The sequence below is a fragment of the Meriones unguiculatus genome (assembly GCF_030254825.1).
Source record: "Meriones unguiculatus strain TT.TT164.6M chromosome 13 unlocalized genomic scaffold, Bangor_MerUng_6.1 Chr13_unordered_Scaffold_45, whole genome shotgun sequence".
Classification (NCBI taxonomy): Eukaryota; Metazoa; Chordata; class Mammalia; order Rodentia; family Muridae; genus Meriones; species Meriones unguiculatus.
This window is the reverse complement of record NW_026843652.1, coordinates 876,870-894,257: the sequence shown is the minus strand read 5'-3', so window position 1 is coordinate 894,257 and position 17,388 is coordinate 876,870. Positions and strand designations below refer to the sequence as shown.

General features: G+C 36.9%; 1 protein-coding gene across 1 annotated transcript; it reads right to left on the bottom strand.

The window, feature by feature from the left end:
* Window positions 1-16,028: 16,028 nt before the first annotated feature.
* LOC132651294 (protein ZNRD2-like) lies at window positions 16,029-16,560 on the bottom strand. Its single transcript, XM_060376523.1, has one exon. It carries the CDS (start codon window positions 16,516-16,518, stop codon window positions 16,030-16,032), a length of 489 nt encoding a protein of 162 aa, XP_060232506.1. The 5' UTR covers window positions 16,519-16,560; the 3' UTR covers window position 16,029.
* Window positions 16,561-17,388: the final 828 nt, after the last annotated feature.

Below are 17,388 nucleotides of genomic sequence, written 5' to 3'. Positions count from 1 at the left end.
GTGCAAAGACACCATAAGCTTAATTATTTAAACAAGCTTAAGCATGTGTAAATGTACAGTATTATGTATTGTGCTTTCACTTAGGAACTTTTCTAAAAGTGCACTAATGCTACCAAGTTTAGTGATGTATAAAAACACCTTAAGCAAAACTTTGCTAACTGCTTCAGTTCATGTTATAAAGGAATTTATTACCTTGTGCAAAAATTCAATGTGGTCAATTGCTTTAAAAAACTGTGTGATGGCAAACTGAAATATGAGGAATGGATTTTAAGTGTGGGGGATAGTGGTGAATGAATCCAGAACCTCTTGAATGAAGGGACTACAAGGTTTTCCTGAAGAAGGAGCCTGACAAATCCCCTAAAAGTTTTACTTTTAGCCTTTCTGCAGTCCTTCCGCAGAAGGACCTACTACCTTTTACAAGAGTACTTTCACCCCAGGGTAAAGGAAAAAAAAATCAATCTTTCTTGTATCTATTTTATGCTAGTTCTTAATTAATATGGATTCCTGGAGATACCAAGAAATATTACAGCACTTCACATAAAGCAGGAGCCTCTGGATGTCAGGTGCTTAATAGAGTTTTGGTCAATACCCAAATTACAATAGGTCCAGTGGTCCAATGGTATTACCCAGTCTGAGAAGGTGTAATTGGGGTATATTACATAAAAAGTAGCCGAATTTTCACATTGGCACCTGGACTTGTGGAGTTGTTATGGGTTCAGGAATAGCCACTCACTAACCACTTAAACACCAAACTCAGACTAGTGAAAGTTTATTGAATACTAAACAAAAACTGACCAGTCAGGGCCATAATCTGGAATCAGGAGCCAGACTATAATGCCAGTTTGTTTTTAAGGCAGGCTTTTTTATTCAAAAGGCTATAGTCAGGTGACAACCAGGTAACCAGGTGGAGGAGACAAGATGAGATAGCATTACATTATTATTACATTTAACTAGCTAAACATAATCAATTTTGGTCTAAGTATTTGTTCCAAGTATATTGTATCTAGACAAAACGTTTTAAGGTAATTGGCTGGAATTTAGGGAGGGGAGCTCTTAGGACCTTTCCAGCTACATTGCTGGATGTTATGCTCTTAATCCTAAAAAAACATTCATTTATCTTTAACTCAAGCACAACGTGCATTTATCATCTATTGTGTTATTCTAAGCAGCAATTATCGAACTATTGAATTGTATTCTGGTCTCAGGCATGTAGGGGGCCTTAGAACTTGAACTTAGTTTCACCTTATGATCAACATGGAGACAGAGAGGCAAAATGGCTTCTGATATGCTAAAGATTCAGTAGTTGTTAACAAAGGAGCTACAGTTATGCTAAGAACTAAAATAGGTCTCAATGGAGGGGCGATAGAGCTTAAGCAGGTTATGCAGGTTAGAACAGAGTGAGAGTTATCATGCTTGAAAATGATAAATGACAGATTTTAATTTCCGTGCCAATGAATACTACGTAAAAAGTATCACATTTGTCAATAAATAGCAGCAATTAGTTCCACCATCAAAAGCTTGAGACATACTGGAATATGTTTCTCAATACATCTACCCTTAATGCTCTTATTCAGCTCGACAGATGGACCTAGGAGAATGACAGCTGATAATCTGAAACTCAATCAGGTAGTGACTCTGATTACAGCTGCTGAACCAGATGTTTCTTCCTTTCTTGAACCAATTAACACATCTGATACACGGTATGCAGCTGTTGTTGTAAGAAATGCCTTGTTCTCAGTTCATGTACATAAGGACTATCAGGGACAATTAGCTTCCAGTTGGCAAGGCAAGCAGTATGCTTTTACAGTTTTACCTCAAGAATATAGAAACTCTTCAGGCCTGTGTCATTATCCTGTTAGAAAAGATTGCTATAATCTCTATCATCTGTTTGCATGTTGTTGTCCCCATCCCTCCACTGGAAGTCAAAGCTGGCTATAAGAGGTGGCCACTTCAGGCTGCATATCTCCTATTGCTAATAGTCTCAGCTAGGGTCACCCCATAGACACTCAGGAGTCCCATGAATACCACCCTGAACATACCCAATCTTCTCTCGTGTTTTGTTTGTAATACCTGAGTTGTATTTCATTGTGTAAAATTACCACATTTTATGTATTCATTCTGTGGTTGAGGAACATCTAAGTTGTTTCCAGATACTTGCCTCTCATAAATAAAGCTGCTACAGACATAGTTGGACAACAGTCTTTTGGAGAAGGATTGCTTGGGTCTTGAGGTAAGACTATTTCAATTTGCTGAGAAACCACCAGACTGATTTCCACAGTGGTTGTACAAGTATGCATCCTCACAAGCAACAGATGAGTGTTCCTCTTCTTCCATATCTTTGCCAGCATATACTGTCTCCTGAGTTCCTGATTGTAGTTTCTGACAGGTGTAAGATGGAATCTCAGTGCTTCTCAGCCATTAGAAATTCCTGTTGAGTATTCTGTATTTTGTTCTGTACCAAATTTTTAATTGGCTTATTTGGTTTGCTGGTGTTTAATTTCTTGAGTTCTTTATGTATTTTGGTTATTAGCCCTTTGTCAGAAGTAGAGTTGTTGAATATATTTTCCAATTCTGTAGGGTGCCATTTTGTCTTCTTGACACTGTCCTTTGACCTGCAGCTTTTCCGTTGCATGAAGAACCATTTATTAATTGCTTATTTTTAGAGCCTGAGATGTTAGTGTTCTGTTCAGAAGCTTGCCTCTTGCACTGACATATTCAAGGCTATTTCAATTTTCTCTTCTGCTAGACTTAATGTATCTCATTGTTTGTTGAGGTCTTTCATCCACTTAGATCGAGTTTTTTTCAGCATAAATATTTGCATTCTTCCACATGCAGACAGCCAGTTAGCCCCACACCTTTTGTTGAAGTTCCTCCCACACACACACTCTATAGATTTGTCTTCTTTGTCGAATATCAAGTGTCTGTAGCTGTGTGGGTTTATTTTGGGGGTCTTCAGTTTAATTCAATTGATCAACCTCTCCATTTTTATGCCAGTATAATGCAGTTTTTATTACTAATGTTCTGTAGTAAAGTTTGGAATGAGAGATGTTAATACCTCCAGAAGTTCTTTCATTGTATAGGATTATTTTAGCTAATGTGAATTTTTAATTTTTCCAAATGGAGTTCAGAATTGATCTTTCAAGGTCTATAAAGAATTGTGTTGGAATTTTGATAACAATTTCATTGAATCTGTAGATTGCTTTTGGTAAAATGGCCAATTTTGCTATGTTAATCCTAAGGATTGATCCATGAGCAAGGGAAATGTTCCCACTTCCATTTTTTTTCTTCATAGACTTAAAGTTCTTGTCATACATGTCTTTCACTTGCTTGGTTAGAATTACAGCAAGATATTTCATTTTATTTGTCTATTATGAAGGACACTGTTTCCATAATTCCTTTCCCAGCCTGTTATTTTTTTGTATACAGAAGGAGTACTGATATGTTTTTTAAATTTAATTTTGTATCAACCACTTTGCTGAAGGTGTTCATCAGCTGTAGGAATTTCCTGGTAGAATTTGGGGGGGGGCACTTGTGTATACTATCATATCATCTGTGATTAGCAATAGTTTGACTTCTTATTTTCCAGTTTATATCCCATTAAGTTCCTTTAGTTATTCTATTGCTTCAGATAATTTTGTCTGTACAGCTGTCTTTGTACATATAAACTCACAAAAATTATTTCTCCATCAATTTTGATTCATACCTTTTCTGACTCGAACATCTTGCCTAACAGTGATGAAGTCTCAGGAGTAAAAGTATATCTTTTGATTTCCTTCTGATGTTAAAGTTTATTTCAAACATTTTGGTATTATTTTAATAGGCTTTCACTTTTGTAAGTTATTTGATCTTTCTCAATTCAAATTTAATAATATTTTTGTGTTTCTAATATTTTAAGTATAATACACTGTTAAAGTTCACATGCTAATCTCTCTCTCTCTCTCTCTTTTTCTGCTTTGGCATGTTTCAGGTTATGATCTGGGACAGGATAAAGATTCCCTGTGCGCTTTATCACTTGGGTTACCATGCAACTTACCAGGAAGGATAATTGAAAGGAAAAAGAAGTGGGTAAGGGTGAGAAGGCCAATATTTATTTTCTAAGATTAGGGACTAGCTACACTTTTGCTAAGGAGGAAAACTAAAACTGACTACATTTTTTTTTCACTCTAACAAAAATTGTAAAAAGCAGCTTCTAGTCAAAGCGGAGCTGAGATTAGTTCCTCTGAAGGAACAGGCTTCTGCCGAGACCTTCATAGTTAGGTCCTAAATCTACCACTTATTTGTGAATTCATAAACAAAGGAAAGATGAAAGTAAACAAACAGCATCCATGCACATATGCTTGATGGAAAGGGTGAATAAAATTAAAATCTTAAAGTTCAGTTTTAACAAATTTTCACGTTTACATATGACAACAATGTTGATTTTAGCTAGCATCTCCTCTGTAGAAACTGCAGCAAGCTCAGGGTGCTGGTTCCAAAGTATCCACACACATAGATAAATGATCAGACATATAGAACTGTTCATATTCCTAAACACATCACATGGATAATATAAATGGGGCTCTTACATACAAAAAAATAGCATACCCTCATGTAAAACATTACATGATACAGACAGATGGATATATTTACATATATAATACTCATGGATAAATCAAATTCTAGCAGGCTTCAACCTAACAGGCTTCTACACAATACTTTTCTACCACCGGGCTTCAACCCTCATTTATTGTTTGGTTATCATATTATATGTCCCAGGCATTTAAGTCTGCTAGGAGACAGAATGCTATGGTTTCTTCATTATATTCTGCTTTTATCTCTATGTCAGCATATTGGCCATCACCAAGAAGCTGGTCCTTAGAAATACCAACACCTCTGGCTCTATTTTTTGTGTAATATCTCTCTAGTCTGTTTTCTCCACCATGATAGCCATTGCAATCATGCCCCAGGTTGTAATATTGCCTTTGCCATATCCTCCCAGTCTTTTGGCATTACTCTACTTCTGATTGACCAGGAAGTCAGCATTTGTTTTACAAATGGTGAATGCGTTCCAAAATTTGTGATACTTTCCTTAAATTTCCTCAGATCTAGCACTTCCACAAAGCACAATTCAGCTTTATGATAATCCTGTGGATGATCACCATCTGCTGATCTCTGCTGTATACTGACTGGGTTAGTTAACTTTGGTTTCTAACTACTTTTGTTTGGCTTTCTTGTTTTTATCATTTGCCTCTGCCTGAGCATTTTCTTTACTTAGTATTATAAACTCTTCTCTTAAGGTCTGAACTCGTATTTCATACCTATCTCTCAGTTGTTTCATTACGCAAGTGAACAAATATGCCAAGTATACCATGAATGGAAAAACAGGAAATACGGAAAACCCAAATGACTCCTCCATAATATCATACATAACCAACAAATGAACACAAATGTACTCAGAGAGATAAAGTGGCCAATGAATACATCAGAAAGTAAAGAGGTGAATAACCCAAAGGAAGATGAAAACAAACAGTGAATTTGACTGAGCATTGAGACAAGAATTAACAGTGCACAGGAGAACGTGGATGAGGGATCAAAAAGAGGAATACAAATAAAACATTCAGTACCAAAAACGACAAATCCTATGACAAAATTCAGATTCTAGAGGAGAAGGACAAATGTTAATATTGGAAATGAAAACTACTAAGACCCCAATCACACCACAAGGCACTGTTTCCAGCAGAACTAAGTAGACAACAGAATATCATGCATGAAGGACATGACTTTCAGAGGACTGCATTAAAGTATCAGTGAGAAATAAATAAGCCATAACTATAACCGCAGTGTCCAAACTCTGAGACACTTCAAAGAAACTAATGCCAGAGAATGTGAAACAGTAGATGCTCAGATTTGTATTAAGGAGGTGGGGATACTCAACTTCATTTTAGCTGAAAATTGCCAAATCTGGGGAAATAAACATTCAAGCAAAAGATACTTAAATGCCCAAATAAAGGTGCACAGATTTGAAAATTACTTTGACGTATTAGAGTCAATGTGTCAAAAATATATAAGCCTGATCATGGAATTCTACAGTGGAGCAAACATAAAGGGTGGTGGATACTCTCATTGATTTCTTCCTCTCTGGACATAAAAGGAAGAGAAATATAAATATTTGTAGATGTGTAATGAAGGAGGACAGTTTGAAACTGTCTTTTACATTTCTCTGTATGTAGTTCAATATTTTCAAAGAAATTACATGTTCACAGAACAACAGGTACTGTCTTGTAGCCACAACACCCACTGTACATTCACAAAGTACTCACAGAAAGACTTTCCATAGAAGACTTGGTTCGCTGTCAAAAATATTCATGAATTTGATGGGTGCTTCTACTGTGGTGTAAATGGGGATAAATGCACCTAGGATTACATCTGCCTTCATGTATGTGTTGGGCTGCTGCCAGTACTCAATACAGCTGTGGTGAGACCCCTCCATTGATGTAAATGGAGACTGCAGGAGTAGTAAGAGACATAGCAAAGGAAAGGACATGTCAGGGTCTTCACAACACAGAGACAATGCACTGCATCTATGTTGATCCAAGGAGATTATTTGCTTCGGTCATGCAGCAGGCTCAGACCTCAACCATGTCCAAGACCTCAACCTTTATATACTACAGCTGCTTCCTACTGTTACTTCAGGTTCTTAGTCTGTGCACAACCAATGGTTCTCTTGACAAACCCACTCACAAACTGAAGCAAAGTCCAGACATTAGAATATGGGTCACAGTGCTGAGATATTTCTTTAACTGTAACCAGAGTCACTCTGAATTTCCTGGCTTTTCATTGTTCTATTTTCCTCTCATACCTGTGTTCTGCACTTAAAATATTTCAAGATTGGCAACTGGTGGTGTCAGTCTCTGTGTCTGCCATTCAAAAACAAAATAGCCATGTGTCTATCTTGACTCCCTGATCTGTTGTCTTCTCTTTTCACCAGTAATTATAATTTTTTAAAAGTAAAGATATTACATTAAGTAAAGATATTACATGATCATTTCCTATATCACCCATTCATAATATTAAGATACTCAAGCATTCATCTCACAATCTGTGCTCTGCTAATAGCACACTCATGTACTCCACAATTACATTTTTTGAAATAAATCCAGTATTGAATTTTGAAGCACCAAAACAATCCAAAAAATCACAAAATCCAGGAAAACATGATCTTTATTTGAATTATGCATCAAAAACTGACCAGTCTGGGACAAAAGCACAAATTTGTGTACTGACTGATTTTCTAAACATTCCTCATAGTAAATATGCAAACAGATGACAAAAATCTTACTGCATTCAGGCCACTGATCAATTAGGGCCTCAGAACAGACTTTGTAGCTGAACTGCAATGCTAAAGTGAAATTGTACAGAATTTTTATAGGATGGAACTACAAATCAAGGGTGAGCAGGGAAGGCTGTAGCATTTTCCAATCATATTTTGACAGAGAGCTTTGATCAAGGAAATAAACATTGGTGACTGAGCCCTATTCAGGACACATGCTTTCTGAGTTCTTGACTAAGCTTTTGCAATCACAACCCCTCCTGGCCTTACAGGAACTAAGAGGGGAAAAGCTGTTCATAATCAATTTAAGTCATGACAGGCACACATTTACAACTTGTGTGCCTCAGTTTAGACGATCAGCAACTTCCCTCTTTACTTTCTTTACCTATTAACAGGTAACACCTGAAGAAGAAGGTTAAGAGTTAGGTCTGGGGCCAGGGAACATGAACTCAATTTTCACCCTGCCAGTAAGAAGCAGGTTGTTCCTGAGATGGCCTGACTCTGGCAACCATCTACTAACAACTAAAAAGAATAATACTTTACTTCTATACTTTTTCTGCTATTCTTTAATACTGTTTATCATAAATATGCTGGATCTAATTTCATGGTTATATATTACTGTTACTATAATATAAACAAAATTTTGAAATGTTACTTATATAAAAACAGTTTATGAAAAAGTGGCCATGAATTTTTAAAAGACCAAAAAGTGTGTTCAGGAGGCTTTGAAAGGAGGAAAGTGAAAGAAAAATGATTTATTTATAATTTAATATATAAATAATATATGAATAAATGAAAGAGCCATGCCCAAAGGATCTTCAAATGACAGGAAAGTCACTGACATGGGCAGGCAGTGGTTTCTCTCAGGGTTTGGATACTCTTGACTTGGGCCAGGGTTAGGGTTAGGGTTGATGCAATCCCGCTGATCATCGGGGAGGAAGACAATCAACATTTTAGCTTGTGTTCTTATTTACTAATTGAACATTTAATTCATCAGTGTGATTTTCTATGATATGTATAGCCTGACATATTCTGATTCATGATAGTGCCAATATCATGAAATTTTTATGAGTCTGAAATAGCAATATTTTGACTTCTTCCTCGCTGATTTGTATGCCCTTGATCACCTTTAGTTGACCTACTTTAGTTTCATGAGGTCCTATTTAATAGTTGTTGATCTTAGAGACTGAGCAGTGGATATTCTGTTTAGGAATTTGTCTCTTGTGCTAATGAATTCAGGCTCCTCCCCACTTTCTAATATAACATATTTAGTGTATCTGCCATTATAGTGAGGTCTTTGATCTACTTGGGCAGGGATTTTTTGCAGGGAAATAAAGATGATCTATTTCATTTTTCTACATGCAGAAAAACAGTTAGACCAGCACCATTTGTTGAAGATGCTGTCTTTTTTTTTTAATTGTGTGGTTTTGGCTTCTGTCAAAAATCAATTGACCAAAGGTATGTGTGTTTATTCCTGCATCTTTGATTCAATTCCAATGATCAATCATTCTATCTCTATCGCAGTACCACACAGTTTTTATTACTATTGCTTTGTAGTATAGCTTGAAGTCAGGGATGGAGATAACTCTAGGGGTTCTATTATTGTATAGGATTGTTTAAGCTATTCTGTTGGCATTTTGATGGTGATTGCATTGAATCTGTAGAATGACTTTGGTGAGATGGCCATTTTTACTGTGTTAATCCTCTGGATCCAGGAGCATGGGAGATTTTTCTATTTTCTGATATCTTATTTAGTTTCTTCAGACACTTGAAGTTCTGTTCAAACAGATCTTTCACTTGTTTGGTTGCAGTCATACCAAGATAATTTATAGTATTTGTGACTATTGTGAATGGTGTAGGTTCCCTAATTTCTTCATCAGCTCATTTCTCGCTTGTGTACAGGAGGGCTACTGAAGTTTTTTTTTAAAATCAATCCTATATCAGCTACTTTGCTAAAGCTGTTTATCAGCTGCAGGAGTTCTCTGGTGGAGTGTTTGAGGTCACTTACATGCATTACCATCTCACCTGCAAATAGCAATATTTTGACTTCTGCCTTGCTGATTTGTATGCCCTTGACCTCCCTTAGTTGTCTTGTTGCTCTAGCTAGAACTTCAACTACTATTTTGAAGAGGTATCTAGAAAGTGGATATCCTCTTGTCCTTGATCTTACTGAAATCACTTTTGAGTTTTTCTGCATTTAGTTTGATGCTTGCAATCAGCTTGCTGTATATGGCCTTTGTTAAGTTTAAATACGGACCTTGTGTCCCTGATCTCTCTAAAACTTTCATCATGAAGGGATGTTGGATTTTTGTTAAAGGCATTTTATGCATCTAGTGAGATGTTCATGTGATTTTTTTTCTTTGAGTTTGTTTACATGGTGGATTACACTGATGAAGTTTTGTATAATGAACCATCCCTACATACGTCGGATGATGCCTACTTGGTCATGTTGATGATGTATAGGATGTGTTCTTAGGTTCAGCTTGTGAGTATTTTAATGAGTATTTTCCTTTGATGTTCATGCATGAAATTGGTCTGAAAATTCCATTCTTTGTTGAGTCTGTGTGGTTTAGGTAACAGGGTGACTGTGGCTTCTTAGAAGGAATTTGTCAATTTTGCTTCTGTTTCTATTTTGCAGAATACTTTGAAGAGTGTTGGTATTAGCTCTTTTTTGAATGTCTGGTAGAATTCTGCTCTAAAACTGTCTGGACCTGGGCTTTTTTGGAGGGAGGGGGAGATTTTGATGACTCCTTCTATTTCCACAGCTGTTATAAGACCTTTTATACTGTTTCCTGATCTTGATATAGTTTTGGTATGTGAAATCTATCAAAAATCATCTGTTTCTTTATCCCAATTTGTGGAATACAGGCTTTTGAAGTAGAACCTAATTATTTTTTGTATTGCCTCATCGTCTGTTATGTCACCCTTTTTGTTTCTGATTTTGTTAATTAGGATACTCTTCCTCTGCCTTTCAGTTAGTTTGGCTAAGAATTTGTCTATCTTGCTGATTTTCTCCAAGAACCCATTATTGGTTTTATTGATTCTTTGTATCAGTCTCTTTGTTTCCATTTTATTGATTGCAATCCTGAGTTTGAATATTTTCTGTCCACTACTCCTTCTTTGTGTGTTCGCTTCCATGTGTTTGAGAGCTTTCAACAGTGCTGCTACATTATTCATATGGGATCTCTCCAATTTTTTTTATGAAGGCACTAAATCCTTAAGCTTTTCTCTTACTACTGCACTCATCGTGTCTCATAAGTTTGGGTATGTTGTGTCTTCGTTTTCATTGAACACTAGAATGTCTCTATTTTCTTTCTTTGTTTCTTCCCTGAACCAGTAGGGTTGTTCAATTTCCATGATTTTGTAGGCTTTCTATTGTTTCCCTTGTTGTTGAAGTCCAGCTTTGATCCACGGAGGTCTGATAAGATTCAGAGTTTATTTCAATCTTCTTATATCTGCTGAGGCTTGCTTTGTGAATGAATATGTGTTCAATTTTGGAGAAGGATCCATGAGCTGCTGAGAAATGTTCTGTAGCTATCTCTTAGGTCCATTTGATTCATGATATATCTTAGTTTCTTTATTTCCACATTTAGTTTCTGTCTTGACGATCTGTCCATTTAAGATAAGGATATGTTCATTATCCTTAGATATCAAGAAAATTGAAATCAAAAGTAGTTTGAGATATAGTCTAGAAAGAGTCACAATGACCAAGAATAGTCATACACTGCTAATAGGAGTACAAATATGTCTAGCCACTAAGGATATGCTTGGGTCAGTTCTTCACCAGGATGGGATTTGTTCTGCATCAAGAACTAGCTATACAACTCTTGGGAATATATACAAATGATGCTTCATCCTACCACAGAGACATTTGTTCAAACATCTTTATATCTGCTCTAATCCACATAACCAGAAATTGGATATAATCCAGACACCCATCAACAGAAGACTAGATAAAGAAAATGTGGTACTTTTACACAATAAAATATTACTTAGTCATTTTAAAAAGTAAATCATGTAATTTCAAAGCAAATGTGTATTTACAGGTAAACTAGAAAAAAAAATCAGTCTGAGTTCAAAAATACAAATATGGCTTGTATCTACTTACATGTTAACATTACTTGTAAAGTGAATGATAAGCATGCTACAGTACATAAAACCATGTAGTATTCCAACCAACTGGGATCCAAGAAAAAGAAGCAAATGGCTTTCCCTAGGATAAGACAATAAAAAATATATTTATAGATGGATGCTGGGCTCAAAAAGAAGAATCAGTTGGAAGTGGGGAGGGAAGAGGGCAATGTGGAATGTAATACAAGGAAACACAGGTAAAATTAAATGTCATTTGAATGTTACTGTAGTAACAATACAGTAGAAGCTTCCTAAAATATTTACATTTCTGAAAGTCATTTGATGAAATAATATGAGAGTCCCAACAGGATTTTACTTTTAATCAAATGAAGATTTCAATACTGGGAATGGGTTATATCTACTTGAGGTTTTAGCTAAAGGAGTATTATTACAATGCCCAAACAATGCAGGTTTTGTCAAGATTTTAGGTCGCTCTCCACAAATTGACTGCAAGGCCTTATTGCTGAATACAACACTTATGCAACACACTGAACATAGAGAAATCAAGCCTACATAGAAATTTCAGTGTGTTCATATGTATTTTTTATATAATATAATTTATAAAAATATAATAATAATCTATGAATAATAGCAATTTATAAAATAATAATTTATATAAAACAATAATTTATAATAATAATATATGTTATATAATATTTATAATATAAATTATATATACATATTTATGTTTGAAATTATATATATACATATATATGTATATATGTATAGAGATATATAGATAGAGAGATAGATATGTTTTTGTGTGTTATCTGTATATATTTTAAAAACTCCATTAACCAAAATTTTGCAAGATAATACATAGAAGATGTCAATTTTTTTATTTCATTTGTTTGTTTTTATTGTACACAATCATTACATCATTTTTTTTCATGTTCCTCCCTTCAAAGCCTCTTGAACTTTTTGCTGTTTTGGAAATTCATGGCCATGTTTTCATGAATGGCTTTTTCAAAAGCAAGTTATCAAAATTTAATTTGCATTATACTGTATATCTTGTATTATAATAACAATAATATATAATACCATAATTATATAAATTATATTATACATATCAATTGTATTAATAAGAAATAGTATTACAGGAGAGGAGAAAAAGCATATAGATGAAGTATTATTCTGTTGTTGTTGTTAGGAGACATCTGCCTGAGTCCAGCCATCTCGGGACTTCTGCTGCCATGTTCAAAACTAATTTCATACTCACAGTCCCCAGAACCTTCTCCTATCCTGATTATTCATGTGTTTCATGTTTGCTGTTAATCAGGAAAAAATGTAAAGAATGAAGTTGCTGATCATCTAAACTAAAGCACAGAAGTTGTGAATGTGTTTCCTGTCATGACTTAAATTCACTCTGATCACCATTCCCCCTCTTTTGTTCCTGTGTAATTCTAAATTTGGTGCCAGATGTCCAGGAGGAGATTTTATGCAAAAGCTGAGTTAAAACCTTAAGCCCAGGTGTCCTGGATAAGGCTGAGTCACCAGTGTTTACTTTCTCAGTCAAAACCTCCTGTCAAAGTATTATTGGAAAATGCTACCACCGGCTCTGCTTCCCCTTGACTTGTGGTTCCATCCTATAAAAAATTTGTAGAATTTCACTTTAAGGTCGTATTTCAGCTCTCAAATCTGTTCTGAGGACCTGTCCAATCCCTAGCAGCCTGAGTACAATAAGATTTTGTCATTGCATAAACATTTACTAAGATAAATATTCAGAGAATTAGTCAGTGCCCAAATCTGTGTTACTGCCCATGACTGGTCAGTTTTTGCCCCCTAGTTCAAATAAAGTTCTTGCTTTGATGGGCTTTTGCAACTTCTTAAATTGTTTTGGTGTTTCAGACCCCAACATTGTGTATTATTGTGTATTATTGAGAATGTGGAATGGCTGGTGCAAGAGTATACTAATAGCAGAACACAAATTGTGAGACGAAGGCTTAAGACTCATAATACTGTAAAAGGGTGAGGTAGAAAATCATCATCTGTACTTGGCTATAATATATTTACTTTTTTTACAACTTTATTATTATAGCTGCAAGGGAGTACTTCTGAATGGCAGACACTAGAAACTGATATTACCAGTTCCGCTTCTTAAAAAGCACTGAATTGAATATTTTAAGTATGTGCTGTGGAATGCAGCTATGGCTTTTGTTAACAATCATCTATTCTGTTTTGTTGACTTGTTTCATTAGCATCATCATCATTGTTGTTAATTACATTTTATTCACTTTGTAACCCAGCTGTAGCCCCCTCCCTCATCTCTCTGTCCCACCTTCTCTCTTTCTTCCCCCAATGTCCCTCCCTTAGTCCACTGATAGGGGAGGCTCTCTCCCCTACAACTTGACTCTAGCTTATCAGGTCTCATCAGGACTGTTTGGACCCTCTTTTACTGTGGCCTAGTAAATCCACCTCGACTGGGGGAAGTGGTCAAGGGATACACAATCAAGTTTATGCCAGTGACTTCCCCTGATCCCTTAGTAGGAGAAAACAGATGTTCAAACTACCTTTCACAATAGCAATCCCAACCAAACAAGTTGTTTTTTGATGACCTATAATTCTGTCTCAGACTATGGTGCTCTCCAAAGTCACTGTGGACCATGATGAAATCATACAGGTTTGGAAAGAACAAAACAATCAAACATATTTTTCACCCACATTGAGGAACCAGGTGCAGAGCTCCAGGACTATGGAATTCCCCAGAGCACATGGATGAAAGGGAAATAGAACAATGAAAAGACAGAAAATTCTGAGCAAGGCTGGCTACAGTGACAGAAATATTTCAGCACTGTGACCCCCAGTTTTCTGGACTTGCTGCATTGTGTGCGCTGGCCTGTCATGAGAATCATTGGATATGCACAGCCTGAGTGCCTGAATCAACTGTAGGAAGCAGCTGTAGCATTCAAAGTCTTCCCTCACATGTGGAGGTCTGAGCCTGTTCCAGACCTCAGCCAATAATCTCCTTGGATCAACCTGGATGCAGGGGACTGTCTCTGTTTAGTGAAGAGCCTGACATGTCCCTTCCTTTGCTTTGCCTCAGCCTCTTCCTGCAACCTGTGTATACATCAATGGGGATGTCTCTGCTCAATTGTAATCATTACTGGAAGCCCAGCACTTACATGGAGGCAGACATTATTCTTGGTACATTTATCCCCATTCACATCCCACTTGTTCAGCCCAGAGAGGTCCAGAACATTTTTGTCAAAGGATCAACTCCTTTATGGAACACCTTTCTGTGAGTACTTGTTCTGGCTACAAGATAGTACATGATCTGCTAAACACGTGTAATTCCATTGAGAATGATGAACTAGTTACAGAACAATGTGAAAAATAGTTTCACATTTTCCAGCTTCATTGTGCAGCTACAGACATTTCCAGTTCTCTTTGTTGTATTTCCAGTCAGAAATAAATCAGGGAAAGAAACCACCAACTTTTGTGTCTGCTCCATGGTGTGATTCCATGGTCAGACTTATGAATTTTTAACATATTGATGCTAATATGTCAAGATAAGTTTCCATTCCTCTCAGATCTATTTGGCCATCTTAATGTCTTTTGCTTTAATATCTGTTTCTTTCCAGAGACTTGGAGAGTTTCTGCTAAAGTAACTTGAATATCCCTATGCCCTCAGTACAAATCTTAGAATCTCTGGTTTCATGTGTTCTGGCTTTAGTATCTTTAAATTAACTCAGAGTTTAGACACTGTGGTCATACTTATAACTTGTTTATTTATCATCATTATTGTAATGTGCTGTTCTGAAATTCATGTCATTCGTGCCCATTTTCTGTCCTCTGCTTAGTTAGCTCTGCTGGAAACCCAGTGTTCTGTTATTAGACAGGAGGTTTTATGATTTTCATTTGCAGCCTTTCTATATATCTTTCTTCTCCCTCACAATCTCAGTTTTGTCTTTTATGGTACTCAGTCTTTCCTGTGTACAGCTGTTTGTTATATCCCCCCTCATCCAAGTTCTGCTGGAGACTGCTGATTCTTGTCTCAGTGCCTAGTTGAATTCATTGCTTTGTTCTGTTTTCTTTTCTGTTGTTCATCTCTTTACTTTCTGAAGTTTCCATCTGCCATTTTATCTCTCTGAGAAACTGTGATTTAGGTTGTTGTTATTTATGATAGTGTGGAGGACTCATTAGGCTTTTTGATATTACTGTTTTCCAGTTGATGCTATAATAGGTACATATGTTCATTTGAACATCAATTTTGGGATTAAGTTAGTCCTTTGCTGAAAAGTACCTTCGTGAAAACTCAATACATATTTCATCTCTTAGCAGGAAACAAACATACTAGCCTAAGGTCCTGGTAGTTGTATTGTTATGGAGTACTTGAATAGGAAAAAAAAAACAGGATGTCTAATTTTTTCTGAAAGAAAAGAACTCTTAGAATGATTTCACAAGATAGAGAAACTAGTAGCCCACTGCACCAGAAAGAGAAGGAATCCCAACATAAGAGGAAGAAAATAGCCCATGCTCAGAAATAGACAATAGACAGAAATGACTGAATTATTAATTGACAGATGTCTTTTTTTTTTTTCTAGAGGGTTCTTCTCGGGGGAAGGGGGTGGGGGGAGGGGAGATAGGTCTCAGTGCTCCAGCTGCTTCAGGCTGCCCAGCGCATCCGCACAAGCCCGGATGAGCCCACGCAGCTGGATACTAGTCTCCAAGGAGCTGCTAGAGCCCAGCTCAACGGAAGCCCAGGTTAGCTTCTGCAGGAGGGCTGACTGTGTGGACGCCACCACATCTGCATTCGGAGCTGCAGCAGAAAGGGGAGGCCCCTGGGATGCCTTGAGGCCCGCTGCAGCCCCCTCACAGTGCTCTGGGCGGGGGACTGGGGGCTGGGATGTGGGCCGAGAGGCCGTGGCAGCCTCTGCAGCCGTGGCCAGCTGGTGTTCCCGAGCTTGAGAGAGGGCCGCCTGTGCGTTCAGGGCCGGGTTGTCTTTATCCACGTCTGAGTCGAGCTCCTGACAAGCCACGCAGTAGATTTTCCGCTGTTTATCCTGGAGGAGGATCGTCCCGCAGTCCGCGCACGTGTCGCCCAGCATGCGGTAACCACGGAGCAGGTAGTCGCCCATGAGCCGGGAGATGCGATGCTGCCGCTCCCGTCGCGCCTGCAGCACCTTCGTCTCAGCTTCGGTCAGAGGCTCCCAGGCGAAATCCTCGGCCTCCGCGCCGTGCAATGTCTTAATCTAGATGCTGTTCGACCTTTGATAAATAGATCAAGTCTCAAGAAATTAAATCATAGTTTTTAAAGTTTACACAATGATATGAAAGTTTTAAATATATGAACATGACCACAATCCATAATCTACACTGAAATTCTTACTGTAGGAAAAATAGGTAACAAGTGTTTGTAAACAGTTGGAGTAGACTGATGCTTTACAGATAAGCTGGGGCACCAAAAAAGGATGGTTCTGAGCTAAAAACTGAACAGCCTTTCCTCTTTCTGAATACGTAATGACAGATAAGCTTTCAGCACAATGAGAAGCACTGAAGTATATCTTAAGCAGGAATGAAAGGACATTATAAAGTTTGATCCTGTAGCTATGAGATTAACCAGTGCTTTCACCTGGTGTTTTTCATAGCATAACAAAACTCCACTGATTAATATTTTAAAACTCTGAAATTTTAAACTCTTTAAGTCTCATTTTCACATACTTTAAACCACTTCCTCAGACATTTACAACTTGTATTTACATACCTTAAATCCCTTTCTTAGACATTCAAAAATTCCATCAACTTTAAACTGTTTGTCTCCATGCATTTACCAGGAGAAAGATTTGTCTGCTAACTGGGAGAAATGATTGACAAGCAAGTTCTTTTAAATGAAAGAACCATAAAATGTAAGGTATTAGTTAGGTATTAGTAGATATCAGTTTGAATTTCATTTAAATCTAATTTTGTGAGATTAGCATTTTCAGTGTGAAGCCAGAAAGGTAATGCCT